We start from the raw sequence: 23,483 nt of genomic DNA, 5'->3' as shown, positions 1-23,483 counted from the left end.
GACAATATAAATTTTCATCTGCTGTGTGCCTCCCCTTTCCACCAGCCCCACTACAATGTCTGGAAAAGAGATGGGTTTTTGTTTGTACATCGAAACATACAGTGAAATGCTTCATTTGCACCATGTGTCTCCACACTTCTGGTGCCAACGTAGCATGCCCACTACTGACTAATCCTACCTTGAAATGTGTGAGGAAACCGAGGCACCCAGAGGCAGCCCGCAGAGTCACGGGGAGAACCTTCAAACTCTTTACAGACAGTGTGGGGAAGCGAACCTGATCGGTGATGCTTGGTGAGGTAAAGCAATTGCAACAACCACTATGTTACTGTGCCTCCCCAAGTAAACAAATGGTACAACTAGAAGGGATTAATAGGCTCATAAATCTGAAGCAGCTGATCAGGCATCATTGTGTGTGGGTTTTCAAGCTCCTGTATCTGTGAAGTGTGCGTGTCCCATTAGTGAGGCTCCTTAATGATGGGTGCCCCTTCTTGAGTCGCTGTCTCTACAAGATCTCCGCAGTCTTAGAAAGGGTTGTGCCCGAATGGACCTGGCTAAGTCTGCAACCCTCCACAGCCTCTTGCAGTCCTCCACATTAGCTAGTAGGTCACATGGATATAATTGGGTGGCATGGTCTCACTGGGTCCGGAGGCCCTGTTACCATGCTGTATCTATAACATGCATCAAGTTATGATGCAAACAGTCAGAATGCTCTCCACTGTACATCAGTAGAAATGTGACAAACCAAATCTCCTCAAACTCAATCATCCTCTAGTCCCCAAGCCTCCAACCTTGTGGTTTAGGTATGAGATTGCTTCTCTCTGAGTTAAGGCTGCATCTTTTAATGTGCATTGTGCACAGCGCAGTCACCTTCTCTCCCAGGGATATGCACAATCAATAGGTGGTGCAGAGAAGGCAGACTGATTCTTTGAAGATGTTTATCCTTGTAGCTTGATAAGTGGAAGAACTGAGCATTAAGATGAAATTCTCTGGCAGCCGAATTATCTTTGAAATATGTGGCATATTCAGCATGGTGGTTTGTTCCATGAAGGTATGCATTGCCATACTCAGCAGGAAGCTAGACCGTGAACATTTCAATATGAAGACTGGAAATTATAGAAGCTATAATTTACAGTACATCAGGCTGTTCAGACAACTCCTGTCAGACACCTTTGCTGCAAATTATTCTTTGAGACTCCTTTCTTTTTTGAAGGTAAAAATTTATCTTGTTTACACCTACCCTAAAGACTCTGAGTTGCAAATCAAAACCAGAATGCACAAAGAAAATTTCCCTTTCCTCCTCTTCAACTGCCTATCTCCTCTCCTAGGTGTCCTTTCCTCTTGCCTTTCTCCCATGATCCACTCTCCTCTCGATTCTTCTCCAGCCCTACCTATCACCTCCCAGTTCCTCGCTGCACACCCCCCCCCCATGCTCCACATCACTCTAGATTCTCCAATCAACTTCTAGCTTGTCATCCTTCCACATTCTTATTGTAGCATCTTCCCCCTTCCTTTCTATTCCTGATGGTCTCTATTTGAAATGACGATTGTTTATTCATTTTCATCAATGTTGCCTGACTTGTTGATTTCCTCCAGCATTTTGTGTGTGTTGCTCTGCATATAGAAAAAAAATCTTGTCTTCTCTCATGTATCTTTAACTCAAAAATTATAAATCAGTGCTTCTTGTTCCTGAAATATCCACAATTAGGGTACTTTAACACAGGGTTTCAGTGTGAAACATTGACAATTCCTTTACCTCTCCACAGATGATCCTTTTGCCTTGCTTAATTCCTCCAGAAAGGGAGCTGGGAATAATTCTTTGAAAGTGCCATCACAGGTAGATAGGGTCATTACAAGAGTTTTTCAACATCAGTCTTCATAAATCTGAGCGTTGACTACAGCAGTTGGTTTCAAAGCTTTCAGAGGTACATTTAACGTCAGAGAAATGTATACAATATGCATCCTGAAATTCTTTTTCTTCACAACCATCCATGAAAACAGAGGAGTGCCCCAAAGAATGGATGACAGTTAAACATTAGAACCCCAAAGTATCCCCCCAGCTCCCCTCCCTCCTTTGCAAAAGCGGCAGCAAGCAACAATTCCCCTCTACCCCCATCGGCAAGAAAACTACTCAAGCGTGAGCAAAGCAACAGTAAAGACACAGACTGCTTGTTCACCTGGTATTTGACAAACCACAGGCTCTCCCTCTCCCTAATAAGGGGAAAAGAGGCGACTCCGTTTCACAGCGAGAGGGGAGACAGACAAACAACTCACTGGTTTACGATGTTAAAAGTCCATTGCGTTGCTTTTTCCGAGCTCTGTGCCCAAAGATCTTGTGTCTATGGGCACACAGCCGTAGATCTTCCATCTCCCACGACAAACTGGTCTTCTGCTCGGACACTGACCTCCGATCCCCCCGCCTCCAGAGCCACATAAGCTCAGTCCTCCGAAGACGAGTGAAGCTCTTAGGCTGAGGTTAGGCCATTTATGAAACCCGACAGCGGGTCCCATTCCCACAAAGATCCATAGTCAGCGTGTAACTCCAGGCCAGGATCTTCAAAAGAACCCTGAAAGGGGAAAACAGAGATATTAAAGGTGGAAATAGAGTTGTTTCCGAAGATGCAAGCAAAGGAGTCACCTTTGGGATGTTACGTTGAAGTTGTATAAGACATAGGTGAAGCCTAATTTGGAGTATTGCATACAATTCTGTTCAGCTACTGGAAAGATATCAATCAGATTGAAATAGCGCAGAAAAAATGTCAAAGGATTTTACCAGGACATGACCCAAGAGCTCCAAGAAAATCTGAATGAGTTTGAACTTTTTTCTCCGGCATGTAGGAGAATGAGGGGAGATCTGATAGAGGTGTGCAAAATTATGGGGGATGTAGATAGGCTTTTGCCACTGAGGTCGGTTGAGACTTGAACCAAAGGTGAAATATTTACGGGAACCTGAGGGGGAGCTTCTTCACTCAAAGGGTGGTGAGAGTGGGGAATGAGCTGCTACAATTGCAACATTTAAGAGAAGTGTGGTATGTACCTGGATGGGACGATATGGAGGGAAATGGTCCAGGTGCGAGTCAATGAGACTAGGCCAAGTGCCAGCTTGGCACGGACAAGATGGGCAGAAGGGCCTGTTTCTGTGCTTTAGCACTCTATGACTCTATGACTGCTTGTTGCTGCAAGTTCTAGCATCTGCAGTCTCTTGTGTCTCCACTAATGCCTCGAGGCCCTTAGTTGGCCATGGATACTTTGTCCTAGCTGTGGATGTAGTATGCATTGTAGTACGTAAGCCAGGGCATTATGCCCATGCATCAGGCTGGTAGAGACTGATGCAGTTTGGCATCAGTGGTGTGCAGGAGTTGTCAGCCATTGTTGAATTCAGTGTACGACTCCAGAACCTAATTTTTCATCACAGTTGATTTCCAAAACCTCCCCTATGAGTGGGTATAGCCGTAAGGCAACAGAGGTTTGAGATCAGAGTTTTCCTTCTCCTAGGTCAAGTCAAGTCAACTTTTATTGTCATTTTGACCATAACTGCTGGTACAGTGCATAGGAAAAATGAGACGACGTTTTTCAGGACCATGATTTACATGACGCAGTACAAAAAACTAGATTGAACTATGTAATTAAAAAAAACACAGAGAAAGCTATACTAGATTACAGACCTACACTGGACGGCATAAAGTGCACAAAACAGTATCGGCATTACAATAAATAATAAACAGGACAGTAGGGCAAGGTGTCAGTCCAGGTTTCGGGTATTGCACTGCCAACCGTGGCTGATGAACACCATCTGCCTGAAGCGACTGGTTTTAAGGCACGGTTACCCGCATTTGCTCTTTCTCCTGTCAGTAGAAACATTTCATCTGGGCTTGGTAGCTGAGCCAGAAGTGAAGTCCTGGAGCTGGATTTGGTTGTCAGAGGCTGTTTGAGATGTACGCAGTTGGGAGCCTTTAGCAGATAGTGTGAGCTTATCCCCATTACCTGCCCCGGCTGTGACAACCTTAAAGAACCTATCCCACTCCTGAAGTTATTAGATCATCAAATTGACTATTGCCTTTGGAGCTGCACGCAGAAAATTGCTCCTCTCCTGCTCATGAACACAACTTCATTATTCCAGTTTTATGCACTATTTAATTATTTTGTCGTTTATAGTAATTTTTATGTCTTTGCATTGTACAGCTCCCAAACACAAAAGAATTCACAACATTTAAGTCAGTGAATACATACTATGGTGTGGGGGTTTTCTGAAGATAATGGTTAGGTTTATTTGTCACAAGTACATAGAAACATCAAAACACCTCGTTGGTTATAGAACATAGACCAGTACCGCACAGGTACAGTCCCTTCAGCCCATAGTGTTATGCCAAGCCAATTCAATTAGTCATCAAATGGCCAACTAAACTAATCCCTTCTGCCTACACAATGTCCAAATGCTTCCATTTTCCTCACATTCTTGTGCCTTCTTAAACACCTCTTAGAGGTCTCTAACATAGCTGCCTCTACCACCACCCCAGACACCCTCCACTCACAAAGTCTGCCCCTCACATCCCTTTCAAAATCATCCCCCCTCACCTTACATGTATGCACTCTAGTTTTAGACATTTCAAACCTGGGAAAAAGACACTGTCTGCCTTTCTGTGCCTCCCTTAATCTTAAAAACCTCCATCAGATCTCCCCTTCAGCCTCTGCCACTCCAGAGAAAACAACCCAAGCTTGTCCAGCCTCTCATGACAGCACATGCCCTCTAAACCAGGCAGCATCCTGGGAAACCTCTTCTGCACCCTCTCCAAATCTCGACATCTTCCTGTAGTGGGGTGACCAGAACTGTATGCAATATTCCAGATCTGGCCCCGCGAGAGTTTTATAAAGCTGCAACATAATTTCCTGACTTTTGAAATTGACTAATAAAGGCAAGGGTGCCATATGCCTTCTGAACCACCCTGTCAACCTGTGGAACCACCTTCAGGGAGCTAAGAACTTGGACCCTAAGATCCCTCTATTAATTAACATTGTTAGGGGTTCTTGACCCTTTCAACTTGAAATCTAATCAGCGAGAAATGTACGAGGGTAACCCACAGAGTTGCTCCACAACTCAGTAACCCTCACTGTAAGTCTCTGAAATAGGGGAGAGTACAGGAGCACCCTGAGGAAACCCACATGGTCATGCGTACAGACAGCAGTGGGAATTGAAACCCGATTGCTGATGGTGGCAATCTAAAGCGATTGTGCTAACCGTTATGCTACCATGCTACACTGGACTTACTAGACTCAGAACCCTCCAGGATCTGGAGTCAGCATATTATTACATGGAATAAACTAGTTAGAAGATGATACTGATACCTTAGGAAATGCATGTGCGCGAGAATTAGGAAGTGTAGGAGGAGGAATGTTAAGGAATTTAATCTGGAGTACTGAAAATGAGAACATTGTAATAAACCATGAGAAATGTTAGGATATTAAATTGGAACGTTATAGGTTGTGGAATGATATATCAGGAACTTGCAGCTGGAATATTAGGAAGTGCTCAGGTAAGAGAATTATAACGGTTAGAGAGTTAGATCTGGAAGATTGTGAGGAGTAAGGACTTGGATGGGAAGTTTTTTCTGGAGAGATGCCGAAGGACTTGACAATTATAGGCTGGTGAGTCTGACATCAGTTGTGGGTAAGTTATTGCAATGTATTCTAAGGGACTGGATATATAAGTATCTGGATAGACGTGGTCTGACTAAGGATAGTCGGTATTGCTTTGTGTGGTTGCAGGTCATGTCTAACCAATATGATCGAGCTTTTTGAGGAAGTTACCAGGAAAGTGGATGAAGGCAAGGCGGTGGATGTTGTCTACATGGATTTTAGTAAGGCATTTGACAAGGTCCCACATGGGAGGCAGATCGAGAAGGTTCGGTTGCTCGGGATTCAGGATGAGGTGGTAGATTGGATTAAATGCTAGCTTTGTGGGAGAAGCTAGAGAGTGGTAGTAGATGATTGCATCCCTGACTGGAGGCCTGTGACTAGTGGTTTGCCACAGGGATCCATGCTGGGTCCTTTGATGTTTGTCACCTATATCAACATTCTAGATGATAAGGTTAATCGGATCTTCAAATTTGTGGGTGATACCAAGACTGGGGGTGTAGTGGACAGTGAGGAAGACTATCATGGCTTGCAGGGGATCTGCATCAGCTGGAAAAAATGTGTTGAAAGTAGCAGATGGAATTTAATGCAGACAAGTGAAAGACTTTGCACTGTGGTAGGACCAACCAGGGCAGGTCTTTAATCAGAGAATGGTAAGGCACTGAGGAGGGTGATAAAACAAAGGGATATGGGAATACAGGTCCATAATTTATTGTAAGTGGCTTCACAGGCAGACAGGGTTGTGAAGAGAGTTTTTGTTACATTGGCCTTCATAAATCAGAGAATTGAGTACAGGACATGGGAAGTTATGGTGAAGTTGTACAAGATGTTGGTGAGGCCTGTTTTGGTTTACTGTATGCAGTTTTGGTCAGCCATCTACAGGAAAGGTGCAAACGGATGAAAGATGAAAGAGTGAAGAGAAAATTTACAAGGATTTTGCTGGGTCCGAAGGACATGAGTTGCAAGAACAGATGTCTTAAGAGATCATGAAAGGAGAGGAGGTGGGCATGGTTAATAAGAACCTTAAGGCTGAGTCTTTGCTTCTCTGGGGGATCTGTTGCATGTTAGTGACCACAGGATGACAGACTTGACCAAGGACACTGACAGAAGAATCTTGGATGGTGGTCAAGTTCAGTTTCAAAGATTATTTTTACTCGTCTCATGTACATGGAAGCACTAACATGCAGTGAAATGTCTATGTGCTGGTGGCGCACTTACGGCACTCACCCTAACCTGTACATCCTTGGAATGTGGGAGGAAACCAGAGCACCTGGAGGAAACGCACACAGTTACAGCGAGAGTGTACAGACTCATTATTGACAGCAGCAGGAACCGAAACCAGGTCACTGACACTGTAAAGATGATGCTGACTGCAACACTACCCTGCCACCCATCCAGAGGGAGAGTGATGAACGGTTCCAGTTCAATGTTCAGAATTTTGTTCTGGATAAGATCAAATGAGAGCATAGAGTGTCGGAGAGTGAGGTTGTTATAAAAACATCTTAGTAAGTGTGGGAAGAGGGCAAGTAGAGATAAAGAGATTGTTTAAAAAGTTGATCAACCTTATCATATGTACAATAAAACATCAAAACTTACACTAAAGCAATGCAACACATACAAAATGCTGGAGGAACTCAGCAGGCCAGGCAGCATCTATGGAAAAGAGTACAGTCAACATTGCAGGCTCCTTTAAAACTTTAAAAGAACAAAACCTTATATTCCACCTGGGTAGTCTCCAGCCTGATGGCATGAACATCGATTTCTCGAACTTCCAGAAATGGCCCTCCTGCTGGCTACTTCACCATTCCCCATCCCCTTTTCTCTCTCTCTCCTGATCATCACCTCCCTCTGGTGCTGCTCCCCCTTTTCTTTCTTCCATGGCCTTCTGTCCCCTTCTATCAGACACCCCCTTCTCCAGCCCTGTATCTCTTTCACTGATCAACTTCCCAGCTCTTTACTTCATCCCTCCCCCTTCAGGTTTCACCTATCACCCTGTGTTTCTCTCTCCCTTCCCCCACTTTTAAATCTACTCCTCAGATTTTCCCCTCCAGCCCTGCCGAAGGGTCTCTGCCCGAAATGGTGACTGTTCATTTTTCCATGGATGCTGCCTGGCTTGCTGAGTTCCTCCAGCACTTTGTGTGTGCTGCTCAGGTTTCCAGCATCTGTGGATTTTCTCTTGTTAGTGGAAAGTATTGTTTGTGTTAATGACCAACACAGTCAAGGGTTGTGCTTGGGGCAGCCCACAAGTGTCAGTATGCTTCCGTCGCCAACATAGCATGCCCACAGTTTACTAACCTGTATACCTCTGGGATCTGGGACCACCTGGAATAAACCCACACGGCCACAGGGAGAACAAGCAAACCCCTTACAGACAGCGCTGGGAATTGAATGCAGGTCGTACTAACCGCTCTGTTAATGTGCCGCCGGGACAGAGGGAATATAAGGCTCATTGTTAAGAAGTTTATTCTGGATAACATCATTCAAAACCATGGAGCTAGAATATTAGGAAGCGTGGGAAAGTGAGGTGGTTACAGAGGAATTTTAGGGAGTCTGGGTAGAGGTCAATACGCTCAGTTGGTCATGTGTTTGCATTGCACCAAAGCATTCTGGGCTCAAGACTTGAGGTGATACATCTGATCCAAACTGGCACGTCAGGACAGTGCAGAGAGTCTTTCAGATCCAGTATGAAAACTTATTGGGCTGGAGGGCAAAAATACTCCCGTCCTTTCACAAGAAGAACTGGTGCCTGGCCGTGGTTTACCCTCAAGGAATTCTGCCAAAAGCCAATGAATTGAGCATTCAAATCCTGATTGCTTTTGGAAGCTTGCTGTGTGCAAACAAAGACGGCACTTCACAAAAATAGTTTGCTGGCTGTGAAGCACTTTGGAACAGTCTTGGATGTGAAAAGCACTGTATGCAAGCAAGTTTTGCTTTAATGGCACATTCACCCATCCCTCTGTGTGTCTTCAAATGCCTGTGTAGGTGTGCATCTGTTTATCCATGTTGTACATTTGTATAAACATCACCCATCCTTCTACCTCCATTTGTCTCTTTATTTACATGTGTTGTCAATATATGTCTCAGCCAGCATATCCATTTCTTTCCTATTACATTCGTCTGCGTGTGTGCGCAGAAAAATAGAACAAAGCCTTCAGTTCCACGTTCTTTCATCAGGACAGACGACACCCTGAAATATTAACTCTTTTCCTCTCTTTAAACTACTGACTGACTTGCTGGTTTTCTTGCTTGTAATTCATGTTTAATAATAATAATAATAATAATAATAAAGTCTTCTCTGCCAATACATCATGACTGATCCATTTCTCCCTCAGCTCCAGTCTTCTGCCTGAACCCTTCATGCCCTGACCATCAAGAATCTATCAATCTCTGCCTTAAATATACCCAATAACTTCGGCTCCACAGCCAACCGCGGCAATGAATTTTCACCATTTTCTGGCTAAAGAAATTGCTCCTCATCTCTGTACTAAATGGAGGTTTCACTCTGTCCTCTGGTCCTAGACTCCTCCACCACAGGAAACATCCTCTCCATGCCTACTCTATCGAGGTCCTTCAGCACTTAATAGTTTTCACTGAGATCTCTTGCTCATTCTTTTGAATTCCAATGGGTACAGGCCCCATGCCACCATGTGCTCCTCATATGATAAGCCTTTCAATCCTGAGATCATTTTGCTGAACCTCCCTTGAACCCTCTCTAATGTCAGCACATCCTTTCTTAGACGAGGGGCCCAAAACAGCTCACAATACTCCAAGTGAGGCCTCACCAGTGCCTCAAAAAAGCTTCAGCATTACATCCTTGCTTTTATATTCAAGTCCTCACAAAATAAATGCTAACATTGATTTTGCCTTCCTCACCACCGGCTCAACCGGCAAGCTAACCTTTAGGGAATCCTGCACGAGGACTCTCAAGCCCCTTTGCAGAGGGTGGTGAATCTGTGGAATTCATTGCGTCAGACGGCTGTGCAGGCCAGGTCATTGCATAGACTTAAAGCTGATGTTCATAGGTTTTTGATTAGTCAAGGCATCAAAGGTTATGGGGGGGGGGGGAAGGCTGGAGAATGGGGTTGTGAGGGATATCAACCAGAATGCTGGAGAAGAGTCAATGGGCTGAATGGCCTAATTCTGCTCCTATGTTTTATGGTCTTATGGCCAAACGCAGAGAGGTGGGACTAGCGGGCTACCTTGCTGAACAACACAGTCAGCATGGGCAAGTTGCATCAAAGAGCCTGCTTCAATGTTCTATGACACTATGAGATCACCCCTCGAGAAAGCAGGGCTGGTTGTTCAATCTCTCTTCATTGAATAAATCTGTCATCCCGCGAACCAGTGAATCATAGTTGCACTCTCTCTACGGCGAGTACACCTTTAAGTACGGGACCAAAACGTGGAGTGTGCATGCTGGTAGGGTGGAGCTAGCACAGCACTTTACAGCACCTCCAGCGCAATTGGGGTTCAGTTCCTGCTGCAGCCTGTAGGGAATTTGTATGTTCTCCCTCTACCCTGTGGATTTCCCCCCCCCCCTGCTGCTCCAGTTTCCCAAGAATTGCGGGATAGAGTTAGCGAGTCGTTGGCCTGCTATCTCAGCATCGGAAGTGTGTTGACTTTTGTGGGCTGCCCAGCACAATTCTTGCAGATTTGATTTGACGCATATGAAACATTCAGTGTACATTTGGCAAATAAAGGCACATAGACTAAATATTTCATCTCTTTCTCGGCATCTCCAGTGTTTATTTTGTTGTATTTATGTCAAGAGGGCCTGATCACTGTCTTTGACTCCTTTCTGGTGTGACTTCCCTGTAGTTCATAAAAATTATTATCTACTGCAGGAGGCCATTTGTCCCATTGAGTCCAGACTTCCTTCCAGCATCAGATCCAGTATTTATTATTACTGGCGTGTCACATGTTGTTTTAAGACCATAAGACAAAGGAGCAGAAGTCAGCCATTTGGCCCATCAAGTCTCCTCCTCCATTTCATCATGAGCTGATCCAATCTCCCCTTTAGTCCCACTCCCCCGCCTTCTCACAATAACCTTTGATGCCCTGACTACTCAGATACCTATCAATCTCTGCCTTAAATACACCCAATGACTTGGCCTCCACTGATGCCTGTGGCAACAAATTCCATAGATTCACCACCCTCTGGCTAAAAAAATCTTTTCGCATCTCTGTTCCGAATGGGTGCCCTGCAATCCCCAAGTCATGTCCTCTCATACTAGACTCCCCCACCATGGGAAACAACTTTGCCACATCCACTCTGCCCATGCCTTTCAACATTCGAAATGTTTCTATGAGGTCCCCCCTCATTCTTCTAAACTCCAAGGAGTACAGTCCAAGAGTGGTTCAACGTTCCTCAAATGTTAACCCTCTCATTCCCGGAATCATTCTAGTGAATCTTCTCTGAACCCTCTCCAATGTCAGCACATCCTTTCTTAAATAAGGAGCCTGAAACTGGACACAGTATTCCAGGTGAGGCCTTCCCAGTGCCTTATAGAGCCTCAACATCACATCCCTGCTCCTATACTCTATTCCTCTAGAAATAAATGCCAACATTGCATTTGCCTTCTTCACCACCTGGAGGTTAATCTTAAGGGTATCCTGCACGAGGACTCCCAAGTCCCGTTGCATCTCAGAACTTTGGATTCTCTCCCCATTTAGATAACTGTCTGCCCGTTTATTTCTTCTACCAAAAAAGGCTTTTTCGGCAGTGGTACAATGCAAAAATATAAAAATTTACAAATTACAAAATTAAGTAAATAGTGCAAAATAAAAACAAGCAGTGAGGTAGTGTTATGAGTTCCTAACCTGTTCAAAAATCTGGTGGTGGAGAAGAAGCTGTTCGGAATCATTGCATTTGGGTCTTCAGGCTCCTGTACTGATGGTAGTAATGAGAATTGGGCACGAGCCAAATGGTTCTTGGAGATGGGTGCCACTTTCTTAATATCTTCAAGATGTCCTAAATGGTGGGGCAGGTTATACTTGTGAAGGTGGTGGCTGTATCTGCACCCTGCTGTAATCCTGTTCACAGCAAGCTCTCTGCAAGGGGGTTTGCAACCAGTCAGAATGCTGTCCGCTGTACACCTATAGAAATATGCAAGAGCCTTTGATGACACACCAAATCCCTCAAACTCCGAATGAACTTCAGCCGCTGCCGTGCTTTCTTCATTATGGTTGGGTACAGTGAAGTCAGATATTCAGAGAAGTTGATACCCAGGAACTTGAAGCTGCTTTTCCTTTCCACCTCTGATTGGTCGATGAGGAGTGGGTATGCACGCCAGACTTCCCCTTCCTGAAATCCACAATTCCTTCCTCCAACTGACACTAAGTGCAAGGATGTTGTGTGTTGTTTGAATTTCCAGCATCTACAGATTTTCTCAGGTGTCTTACCATTAATACTATGCTCTGCAATATTTAAAAAGTATTCAGATATCTATCCAGAAAGACTAAATCATCTTTCACCACGCCACTGCCCTCCTCTCCAACAGGCTAGTATGGTAAGAGGATGATGGTTTGCTCTGTTAGAAGCAAGGATGGACTGAATGGGCCCAATGTCCATGATTCTGTGAGCTGGATAGAGTTCAACTGCAGATAAGACATGTTTTGATTCAATGGGAGATACTGTGGGTTAGGCAGGTGGAAATGCTCTGCTGTTAAACAGATGGTTATATTTGAGGTTAAAAGGTTGGCACCTCATTGTACTGAGCTGTACGTTTCCACGTTCTATATGCCCCAGCCCGCTCACCTTATCCTAATAAGACGTGCTCTCCAAACTTGATGGAGGTCTATAAGATGATGAGAGGCATAGTTAGAACGCACAGTCAGTGTTTTGCTGTTTTGTTTTATCCAGGATAGAAAGGCATAATGTTAAGGTGCCTGGTGGAATTTATGGGGGGGGATGATTTGTGGGAGGTCAGAGGCAGGTTTTTTTTGCACCGACCGTGGTGGGTGTGTGAGACACGCTGCCAGGGTGGTGGTAGAGGCAGATACATTAAGATATTTAAGAGACTCTTAGTTGGGCATGCAGCTGAAAGAAAAATGGAGGACTATGTGGGAGGGAAGGCTTAGATTCATCTTGGGATAGGTTAAAAGGCTGGCACAACATCATGGGCTGTAGTGTTCTTGCTGTATATTCTATATAGCGCACCCTGGCTTTAACTGTATTCTCATCTCCTCTTCAGCCTTACAGGATGGAGGGCATCAAGCACCCATGTCACCTCCGCCTTACCCAGTGCAAGAGGCTTCGGTGAATGGCACGTCACAGGGCTACTCGATGCCAATGCACCCTGCCGCGATGGCAGTCGGCACTGAGGGCTTCATCCAGGAGACTCAGTTCAGCAGCAGTGTGCCCCAGGGATACAGCATGCCCGTAAACCACCCTGCTGGGCCAATGGGGTTGGCGGGCTATGCGCCCCAAGGCTACGCTGTGCAGTACCAGCCCTGCGCTGGGGCCTATGTGCCAGTCTATCCAATGGCAAACGTGAGTAAAGCTCTTGCATAAAAAGGTAACGTGGTGTGATGGGGGAAAGATACGGCATTCTCTCTCAGAAGAGATCCTGCAGATGCTGGAAATCACGAGCAACACACATAGAATGCTCACAGTGGGTTCCCCAGAACTCAGCAGATCAGGCAGCATCTATCGAGAGGAATAACCAGTCAATGCTTTGAGCTGAGAAGCTTCATCAGGACTGGAAAGGGTGGAAGGAAGCCAGAGTCATGGAAGGGGAAGCAGTACAAGTTGGAAGTTACAGGTGGCACTAGGTGAGGGGGATATTTTGTCGGGGGAGGAGGAGGCAGGAAGTAAGAAACCTGGAAATGATCATTGGAAGAGAAGAAGGGCTGAATAGAAGGAGTCAATCGAGTGAAGAATGGGAGAAAGGGAAGGAGGAGGTGGAGAACCAAAGGGAGGTGATAGGCAAGTGAGGAGAAGAAAAAAAGTGAGAGGGGAAGCAGAGTGGGGAATGGAAATAGAGAGAAGGAGGAGGGGAAGAAATTACTTGAAGTTGGAGAAATCACCAGAAAAGGAAATGTAAAAAGAGAGAAGGGGGAACCGGAACGGGGATTCATCTTCCATGGTAACATCTCTCTGGTTTCCCTCCTCCTTCCCTTGAGAACACTAGAAATAGGAGCAGGAGTAGGCCAGCAGGCCCATCGAGCCTGCTCCACCACTTGGTCCCCACTTCCTCTGTGGCCCAGTACCCTCACCAGTACTTTTTCTTCATTCATTTACTTCTTCCACCCATCACTGCCCAACTTTGTACTGCATTTTCCCCCTTCCCCACTCATTCACTTCCCCACCCTCTTTACCTGGCCTCCCCTCCAGCATTTTGTGTGTGCTGCATTTTTCCTGTTGGCTTATGCTGTGTTATCGAAGTCTTCACAACTTCTCGTGGGAATACCAATTGGGAGGAAGGAATGGTAGGTTTTGCCAATGGTCTCACCAGCCACAGTTGAGCATAAAACTAATGGAGGTGCTGTGAGTAGAAAGGAGGGTGATAGTTAGCTGCAACATAACACTAATCTGTTGGTCACCTACCTAAAGAAAAGGTGTCAACAAGATTGAAGGAGGATGAAGGAAATTTACAAGAATTTTGCCAAGACATGAGGACCTAAGTTATAGGGAAAGGCTGAATAAGTTAGAACTTTATTCCCTGGAGCTCAGGAGAGATTTATAAAGGGTATAGATAAGATAAAGTCAAGCTGAGGTTGGGGACCAGAATTAGAGGACATAGGATAAGGATGAAAGGTGAAATGTTTGAGAGGGAACTGGGTGGAAACTCCTTCACTCAGAGGATGGCATAAGTGCGGAATGACCTGCCAGTGGAAGTGGTGGATGCGGATTTGATTAAGAGGATAAGGATAGATGGGAAGAGTATGGAGGGTTATGATCCAGGTGTTGGTCAATGGGACTAGGCAGAATAACAGTTCAGCATGGAGTAAGTGGCCTGTTTCTATACTCTAGCTTGCTGTGACTCAATGATTCTGTATACTGATAAATACACATTTGGAGTGAGAAAGCATATGCATTTTGGACCTCCTATCGAGAGAGTGATCTGATCTCGCTGGGGAAGAGAAGCAGGAAACTTGGGATTTACATCCATAGAGTAGTTAAAGGGATTCTGGACCTGTTGATGATCCCTGTAAGAGTGGGGCCAGGAACTTTGCTGCTTGCTACATCCTAGGCTGACGTTCTTCATTAACAATCTGAACCTGTTGTCTCTCCCTCAGAATGTGGGGCCATATCTCCCTGGAAACAATGGGCTGACATCGGGTGCTCAGCAGGTGCCCCCTTCTGTCGGGATGATGAACCCACCACGGCCTCCTCATGACTACCTTCCCATTGCAGTGCTGACCACCGTCTGCTGTTTCTGGCCAACCGGGATATTTGCCATATTCAAGGCAGTACAGGTGAGTGTCCAATGTGGCTTGCAGACTACTCTGGCATGGAGATCCTCACAACCGGCACACAAATATTCCATCAGTGTGTATGTACACGTGTATGTATTATCTAACAGCATAGAACAGGCCCTTCGGCCCAACGAGCTGCCCCACCTTGCAGCCCGAGCCTATCACGGGACAATAATTGGCTACAAGTGCAGACAGAGCAAAGAGTTAAATTGTACCACAGAGGCAAATTCAAAAGGGCAAAGAATTCAGGGCTAAAGATCTGTAGCTAAAGTGCGTAGCATTTGATATAAAGTGGACAAATTCGTGGCACAATTAGAGATTGGCTGGTATGACATTGTGGGCATCACTGTGTCATGGCTGAAGGAAGGCCACAGTGGGAGCTGAACATCAAATGATATACTTTGTGTCGAAAGGACAGGCAGGAAGACATAGGCTGTGGTGCAGCACTGTTGGTGAGATGGAATTATACCTTTAGAAAGAGGAGACTTAGGGTCAGAAAATGTTGAATCTTTGTGGGTGGAGCTAAGAAATTGCAAGGGTTAAAAAACCATTATGGGAATCATATATAGGCCTCCAAATCATAGCCAGATGTCGGGTTAACATTGCAAAAGGAGCTGGTAAAGTCAAATCAAGTCAAGTCACTTTTTATTGTCATTTCAAACATAACTGCTGGTACGGTACATAGTAAAAATGAGACAACATTTTTCAGGACCATGGTGCTACATGAAAGAATACATAACTACACTGAACTGTATAAAAACAACACAGAAAAAAACCTACACTAGACTACAGATCTACCCAAGACTGCATAAAGTGCACAAAACAGTGCAGGCATTACAATAAATAATAAAACAAGACAATAGGCACAGTAGAGGGCAGTAAGTTGGTTTCAGTCCAGACCCTGGATATTGAGGAGTCATATAGTAAAAGTAATGACATGATTGTAATGGGGGACTTCAATATGCAAGGGAATTGGGAAAATCATGTTGGTGTTGGATCGCAAGAGAGGAAGTTTATTGAATGCATATGGGGTCCTTTTAAGAGCAGCTTATGCTTCAGCCGACTTGGGGAAATGCTATTTTAGACTGAGTGTTGTGTAATAATCCAGATCTTATTAGGGAGCTTAGTGTAAAGGAACCCTTAAGAGGCAGTGATCATAATATGATTGAATTCATACTGCAATTTGAGAGGGAGAAACACAGTTCACATGTATCAGTATTGTAATGGAATAAAGGGAATTACAGAGGCATGAGAGAGGAGCTTGCCCAGGTGGATTGGAGGAGGATACTGGCTGGGATGACAGCAGCGCAAAGATGGCTTAAGCTTCTGGGGAAAATTCACAAGGCATGGAATAGACATGTCCCACAGAGGAAGAAGCCCTCAAATGGCAGGGGTAGGGAACAAGGGCTGACAAGGGAAGTTAAGGACTGTATAAAATCCAAGGAAAGGGCTTATAAGGTAGCAAAAGTAACTGGAAATTTGGATGATTGGGAAGCTTTTAAAATCCAACATAAGGCAACTAAAAAACTATAAGGGAAAAGATGAAATATGAGGAAGACTAGCCAATAAAATAAAGTTGGATACAAAAAAAATGTCAATTATATAAAGAGTAAAAGGGAGATGAGAGTTGATATTGGACCAGTGGAAAATGATGCAGCAGATAGTAATGGGGGACAAAGAAATGGCTGATGAACTTAGTAGGTACGTTGCATCCGTCTTCACTGTAGAAGACACTAGTAGTGTGCCAGAGGTCTGTGAGTGTTGGAGCAGGAGTGAGTGCCATTGCTATTACAAAGGAATAAGTGCTAGGCAAACTCAAACGTCTTAAGGTGAATAAGTCACCTGGACCAGATGAACTACATCCCAGAGTCCTGACAGAGGCTGCTGAAGAGATATTGGGTACATTGGTCATGATCCTTCAAGAATCTCCTGATTCTGGCATGGTCCCAGAGGACTGGAAGATTGCAAACGTTACTCCACTCTTTTGGAAGGGAGGATGGCAAAAGAAAGGAAATTGTAGGCTAGTTAACCTAAACTCAATGGTTGGGAAAGTGTTGGAGTCATTATTAAGGATGAGGTTTCAGGACACTTGGAGACTAATGATAAAATAAGTCAAAGTCAGCATAGTTTCTGTAAAGGGAAATCTTGCTGGACAAATCTGTTAGAGTTCTTTGAGAAAGTAACAAGCAAGATGGACAAAGGAGAGGCGGTGAATGTCATTTACTTGGATTTTCAGAAGATGTTTGATAAGGTGCCAGGGATGAGGTTGCTTAACAGGATAAAATCCATGGCCTTACAAATACTGGTATAGATAGCTGAATGGCTGGCAGGCAGGAGGCAGTGAGTGGGAATAAAGCAGGCCTTTTCAGGTTGGTTGCCGGTGAATACTACTGTTCCTCAGGGTACTAGGACCACTACTTTTCACATTGTTTGTCATTGATTTAGATAAATGAATTAATGGCTCTGTGGAAAAGTTTGCAGATGATACGAAGGTAAGTGGAAGGTAGTGTTGCGGAAGCAATGCGACTGCAGCAGGACTGAGACAAATTGGAAGAATGGGCCAAAAAGTATCAGATGGGAAAGGTACACTAATGCATTTTGGTGAAAGGAAAAATAATGTGGACTAATAATGTGGAAAAATAATGGGGAGACGGTTCAATCATCAGAGGTGCAGAGGGATGTAGGAGTCCTTGTGCAAAGCTCCCAGAAGGTTCGTTTACAGGTTGAATCTGAGGTAAAGAAAGGAAATGCAATGTTGGCATTTATGTAAGGGGAATCAAATATGAAAGCAAGGAGATAATGTTGAGCTTTATAAGACACTAGTCAGGCTTCACTTGGAGTAATGTCAATTGTTTTGTGTCCTATATCTCAGAAAGAATGTGTTGTCATTGGAGAGAGACCAGAGGAGATTCATGAGGATGATTCCGGGAATGAAGGGGTTAACATATAAGGAGAGTCTGGCAGCTTTGGGCTCACTGGAATTTAGAGGAATGCTAGGGGATCTCACTGAAACCTACCAAAGTTTGAAAGGACTAGATTAGGTGGATACGGAAAGGATGTTTCCTTTGGTAGAGGTATCTGGAACTAGAGGGCACAGCCTGAAAAATGAGGGGTGACCGTTTAAAACAGAGGTACGGAGGAATTCTTTTTTAGCCAGGGAAAATGCTCTGCCAAAGTCTAAAGTGGAGGCAAAGTCCGTGCATAAATTTAAGGTGGAAGTTGACAGCTTCCTGATCGGTCAGGGCATCAATGGATATGGCAAGAAGACAGGTGTATGGGGTTGAGTTGGATCCAGGATCAGCCATCGTGGCATGGCAGTGCAGACTGATGGGCTGAATGGCCTAATTCTGCTCCTATGTCTCATGGCCTTATAGACAGTTCCCATGTGACCAATTTACCAACTAACTGGCACATCTTTGTAATGTGGGAGGAAACCAGAACACTCAGATGAAACCAACATGTTTCACAGCGAGTTTCACAACCTCCTTCTGAGTGATGTTCAAACTGAACTTCAAACTGAGACACCCCAAGTTGTACTAGCACTGCGCTAACTGCTACCTTACCATGATGCCTACCCTCTCCCAATAAAATGAATAAAGCTGATCCCTCACAACTCCAATCAACCTGGTTCAATCCTAGTCAGACCACACTGGGCACTTTGTATTCAGTTGTGGTCACCTCATTATAGGAAGATCATGAAAGCTTTAGAGAGGTGACAGGATTGCTGCCTGGATTGGAGAGCATGCCTCATGGGGATAGGTTGATTGATCTAGGGCTTTTCTCTTTTGAGAGAAGGAGGTGATTTGATTGAGGTGTACAAGATGATAGAGAGCGCAGACAGCCAGAGACTTTTAAAAAAGAGTACAAATGGCTAATATGAGAGAACATAATTTCAAGGTGATTGGAGAAATGTATAGAGAGGCTACCAGGGGTATTTTTTTTTAACAGGGTGTGGTAGGCCAGGTATGGTGGTGGAGGCAGATACATCAGGGATCTTTAAGAGATAGGTATATGGATAAAAGAGAAATGGAGAGTATGTGAGTGGGAAGGTTAGACTAATCCTGGAATAGGATAAAAGAGTTGGCACAACACTACAGGCTGAAGGACCTATACTGTGCTTTATTGTAATAGGTTTTATGTTCTGATCTTCAGTACTGTCTATGCGGAGTTTGCCTGCTCTCTTTGTGGCCACAGGGTGGGCTGGGGTTCTTCTGGAAGCTCCAGTTTCCTCCAAACACCCATCCACTGTACACCCAGTACAGGTGGGTGATGGAATTGGTGGGATGTGAAGGGACTGGGCTATACGGGAAATCCGAACGTCAGTGGAATTGGTGGAATGCGAAGGGACTGGGCTATACGGGAAATCCGAGTGTCAGTGGAATTGGTGGGATGTGAAGGGACTGGGCTATACGGGAAATCCGAGCGTCAGTGGAATTGGTGGGATGTGAAGGCAATGGGCTATACGGGAAATCCGAGTGTCAGTGGAATTGGTGGGATGTGAAGGGAATGGGCTATACGGGAAATCCGAGCGTCAGTGGAATTGGTGGAAAGTGAAGGGACTGGGCTATACGGGAAATCCGAGCGTCAATGGAATTGGTGGGATGTGAAGGGAATGGGCTATACGGGAAATCCGAGCGTCAGTGGAATTGGTGGGATGTGAAGGGAATGGGATATGTGGGAAATCCGAGCGTCAGTGGAATTGGTGGGATGTGAAGGGAATGGGATATGTGGGAAATCCGAGCGTCAGTGGAATTGGTGGAATGTAAAGGGAATGGGCTATACGGAAAATCTGAGCGTTAACGGTTTGGTGGGATGTGAAGGGAATGGGCTATACTGGAAATCCGAGCGTCAGTGGAATTGGTGGGATGTGAAGGGAATGGGCTATACGGGAAATCCGAGCGTCAGTGGAATTGGTGGAATGTGAAGGGAATGGGCTATACGGGAAATCCGAGCGTCAATGGAATTGTTCGAAGGGTCGGCATTGACTCACTGGGCTGGACTACCTTTTTTTTCATAAAGGAATCTATAGTGAAAATCCCGTCACGGGTAGACAGGGCGTTGAAGAAGACATGAAGGCATGCTGGACCTTCGTCATTCAGGGCGTTGAGTATTAGCATTTGGCGCATTGTGTCATTTGGACAAGACATTGTCGAGGCCGCACTTGGATTGTTGTGCAAGAGTTGCCCCTCCCTCTGTTATCGGAAAGAAAGATGTCCATATGCTGGAAATAATGCAAAGAAGGCTTACAAGAATAATCCCGGGACTCGAGGCTCAGAGTTGTAAAATCACGAGGAACACAGCTAAGGTGAATGCACGCGGTCTTTTATTACAATGAAAGAGAACAAAGAACTAGAGGGCATTAGATTAAAATAAGATGGGGAAGGACTGGAGATGGTAACCTCTTCACCCAGAAGGTGGTCCGTATATGGAATGAGCTGCCAGAGGAAGTTGAGGCATGCTCATGGATAGGAAAGGTTTAGAGGGAAATGGGGGCGGGTGCAACCAGCTTAGATGGACATCTTGACCGGCATGGTCCAGTTGGGCCGAGAGATGCATGATCCGATGTCTCCGATACATCGGATGCATTAGGCAAATGGACGAAAGAAAAATGCACAACGATGCGGGAGGGAAAGGTTAGATTGTTTTGGAGAACAAGTTCAAGTTTATTGTCTGTAAATACAACAGCCAAACGAAGCAATGCTCCTCCACGGTGCACCCACAACATTAATCACATACAGCATAAAAGCCAAAATATCACCATAAATTCGTTAATAAGATATAACTCGAAAAGCATGTGGTGCGCGGGACGGGTAAGCAGTCGTTTGTAAGGCGTTGCACCCTGGGTCAAGGGGCCTCCACTATGCTGTACCGCTCGAAGTTGTACAAAACGGGGAAAATAACTAACGCCCTCTGTTTCTCCGAACAACAGGTGCGGACCGCCATCGCGCGGGGGGACATGGTGTCGGCGGAGATCGCTTCCCGCGAGGCGCGGAACTTCTCCTTCATCAGCCTGGCGGTGGGCATCGCCTCCATGGTTCTGTGCGCCATCCTGACCGTGGTGGTGGTCATCGCAGCTCAGCACCACGACGAGGAGTGGGACCCCTAGCGCGGCGTCCCGCCGCCCAGCAACTTTCCCGCACCCCGCACCCGGGCGCCGCTGCGCAGGAATTCCGTGACAAAACTTCACCGCAACACTCTCCCTCCCCACCCTCCCTCACTCCCTTCCACTGGTTCCAGACCCCACCCCACTCCTGGTCTGTATGTAACCAACCATCCGCGCGACATCGGCCTCATCCTCATCGGCCTTGCCAAAAATATTAGCCATCTATTTAACTCGGCTGGCTATGGCGACGGGATGGAAAACCTTTTACCCCTCTGTTCAACTGATTACACATGTTTAGTTTCAATGCAGACAGATACTATAAACCCCAAATCTACTGGCTCAAGGGCGGGAGGGTGGGTGGACGGGTGGCGATGTGGCTACGGAGAGAGATACCCTTTGGGTGGGTCGGGGACTGGTGGTTAGGGTTGGGGGTAGTTGCTTTGCGGCATCACTGTTCATACGTGATGGGACCTATCCGGACGATAGGGTCATGTCGAAGCCTCGTCCCGCTGAAGGAACTTAGCGAGCGGCTGTGGCTGCGCAAAACACGACTGTCATCGCTGTTCCAATCTCTAGGAGGAAGCTCAAACTCGCCTTTTCATCTGGATGACCTGTTTTGTAACCATCTCGGGACCTTAGCAAGAAAACCGCTGCTTACAATAGTACGGTTGGGTCTTCTCACGCTCGGACGGACACTCTGGCCGAGGTTGACCCGCCCCCCACCCCCCATCAAAGGCTGAGTGGAACCCATTCTGACGGACAGTCAGACATATTACACCTGGCTGGGTTGTCTGCACGTTGCAGGAGTGGGTGAAAGAGAGAGAAACCGGAGAGCGCGCATGACCGAACTCCAATGAACATCAGCTGGTGTCAATCTCTGGAAATGGTTCTTTTAATGAATGCGCTCCTCTGAGCGGTTTCTTTGAAGTTTTTGAAGATAGTTTTGAGAGAACTCTGATGCTAATACGGGGACTCCGTTGCTTTGGTCGACAGCTCTGTTGCCTTTCTTAAGATTTGAAGATCTCTGCTCCTGATCAAATGACACCATTTATCTCCCCGCTCAGCAGAGGCTGAAAGGTTGGCAGGTCTTGCGTCCGGCGTTCTTGTCTTTATTAGGCGAGGCATTTAGTTCACGAGTCGGGAAGCTGTGGCGCAGCTTCATAACTTCCGGTTAGACCGAATCAGGAATACTGCATACTGTTTTAACAACCCCCTAGAACACTTTGGAATGGGTGCAAAGAGGTTGACCAGGATGCGAACTGTATTAAAGTGTACGGGATATAGGGAGAGGTTCGGCAAATTTGAATGGCTTTCTCTGGGCATCGAGTCTGAGGGGAGACCTGGGAAATTCATAAAAGGTGTAGATTATTAATATCGCCAGTATCTTTTTCTCTGGATCAAAGTGTCTGTTTTCGCATTGAAGTAGAGGGGTGTAAAGTGGTTCATTGCTCTGAGCCCACACTCGCTGGAGTTTAGAAGAATGGAGGAGGGGTGTGTGGAATGTAAATCTCATTGAATCCGACCAAATATTGAAATAGCTAAAAGGAGTGGACATGGAGAGGATGTTTTCAATAGTGGGAGAGGGAAAGGCAAAAGGAAACGTCATCAGAATTTCTGGTCCTCTTAGAACAGAAATGAGAGAGTCTCCGAAATTCATTGCCACAGGCAGCTGTGGAGTCAGTGGGTATATTTAAAGCAGAGGATTAAAATGGGGATCAAAGGCTATGTGAAGAAGACAGGAGAATTGGGTTAAGTGAGAAAACAAATCAACAATGCTCAAATGTTGGAAATGTTTAATGGGCCAAATGGTCCAGTTTTGTGTCTTATGGACTTATGGAGATGTGTGGGACAAAATTTTTACACTGCATGTCTTTTTTTCCTAGAATATGTTGCCAGGGGTGGTACAGCAGGGGATGCCCACTGGGGTCCATGGGCCCCTCAGTTAAAGGCAGGGGTCTACAGCATAAAAATGGTCAGGGACCCCTGTGGCAGAGGCTGTCAGATGAGTATATGAATAAGAAGAGAATGGAGGAATACGAACCGTGATCAGAGATAAGGGTCATCAGCTTAATGGGTTCAGCACAACATCATGGACTGAAGGTCCTTTTCCTGTGCTGTTCTGTGTTATAGGGAATCAAAGGCTGAGGCAGGGGGGATAGTTCTGGGTGCAGGACAAGTGATCAGCCATGGAGGACTGAGATAAGGGGAAATTTCTTCACCCTAACTGTCGTGGGTGTTTGGAGTATACCACCGCCTAGAAGACTGAATGCTCAATATGTTTGAATGTTGAAAATTTATGGAGTTTAAGGTGTTCAGATCTGGCACTGTTTTA

The 23,483-nt window shown here is 45.5% G+C and overlaps 1 protein-coding gene across 1 annotated transcript in view; it reads left to right on the top strand.

Annotated features, from left to right (window-relative positions):
* Positions 1–21,469, top strand: part of LOC132393846 (proline-rich transmembrane protein 1-like) — an 87,928-nt gene extending 66,459 nt beyond the window's left edge. The window contains exons 2-4 of the mRNA XM_059969237.1: positions 12,822–13,120; positions 14,869–15,048; positions 20,978–21,469. Coding sequence (XP_059825220.1) covers positions 12,822–13,120; positions 14,869–15,048; positions 20,978–21,154 — 656 coding nt within the window. The 3' untranslated portion in view covers positions 21,155–21,469. The remainder of the gene's footprint in view (positions 1–12,821; positions 13,121–14,868; positions 15,049–20,977) is intronic.
* The last annotated feature ends 2,014 nt before the right edge of the window (positions 21,470–23,483 follow it).

The sequence above is a fragment of the Hypanus sabinus genome, chromosome 5 (assembly GCF_030144855.1).
Source record: "Hypanus sabinus isolate sHypSab1 chromosome 5, sHypSab1.hap1, whole genome shotgun sequence".
Classification (NCBI taxonomy): Eukaryota; Metazoa; Chordata; class Chondrichthyes; order Myliobatiformes; family Dasyatidae; genus Hypanus; species Hypanus sabinus.
Note: the sequence above shows the minus strand (reverse complement) of the source record. Positions and strands in the feature narration are given on the sequence as shown.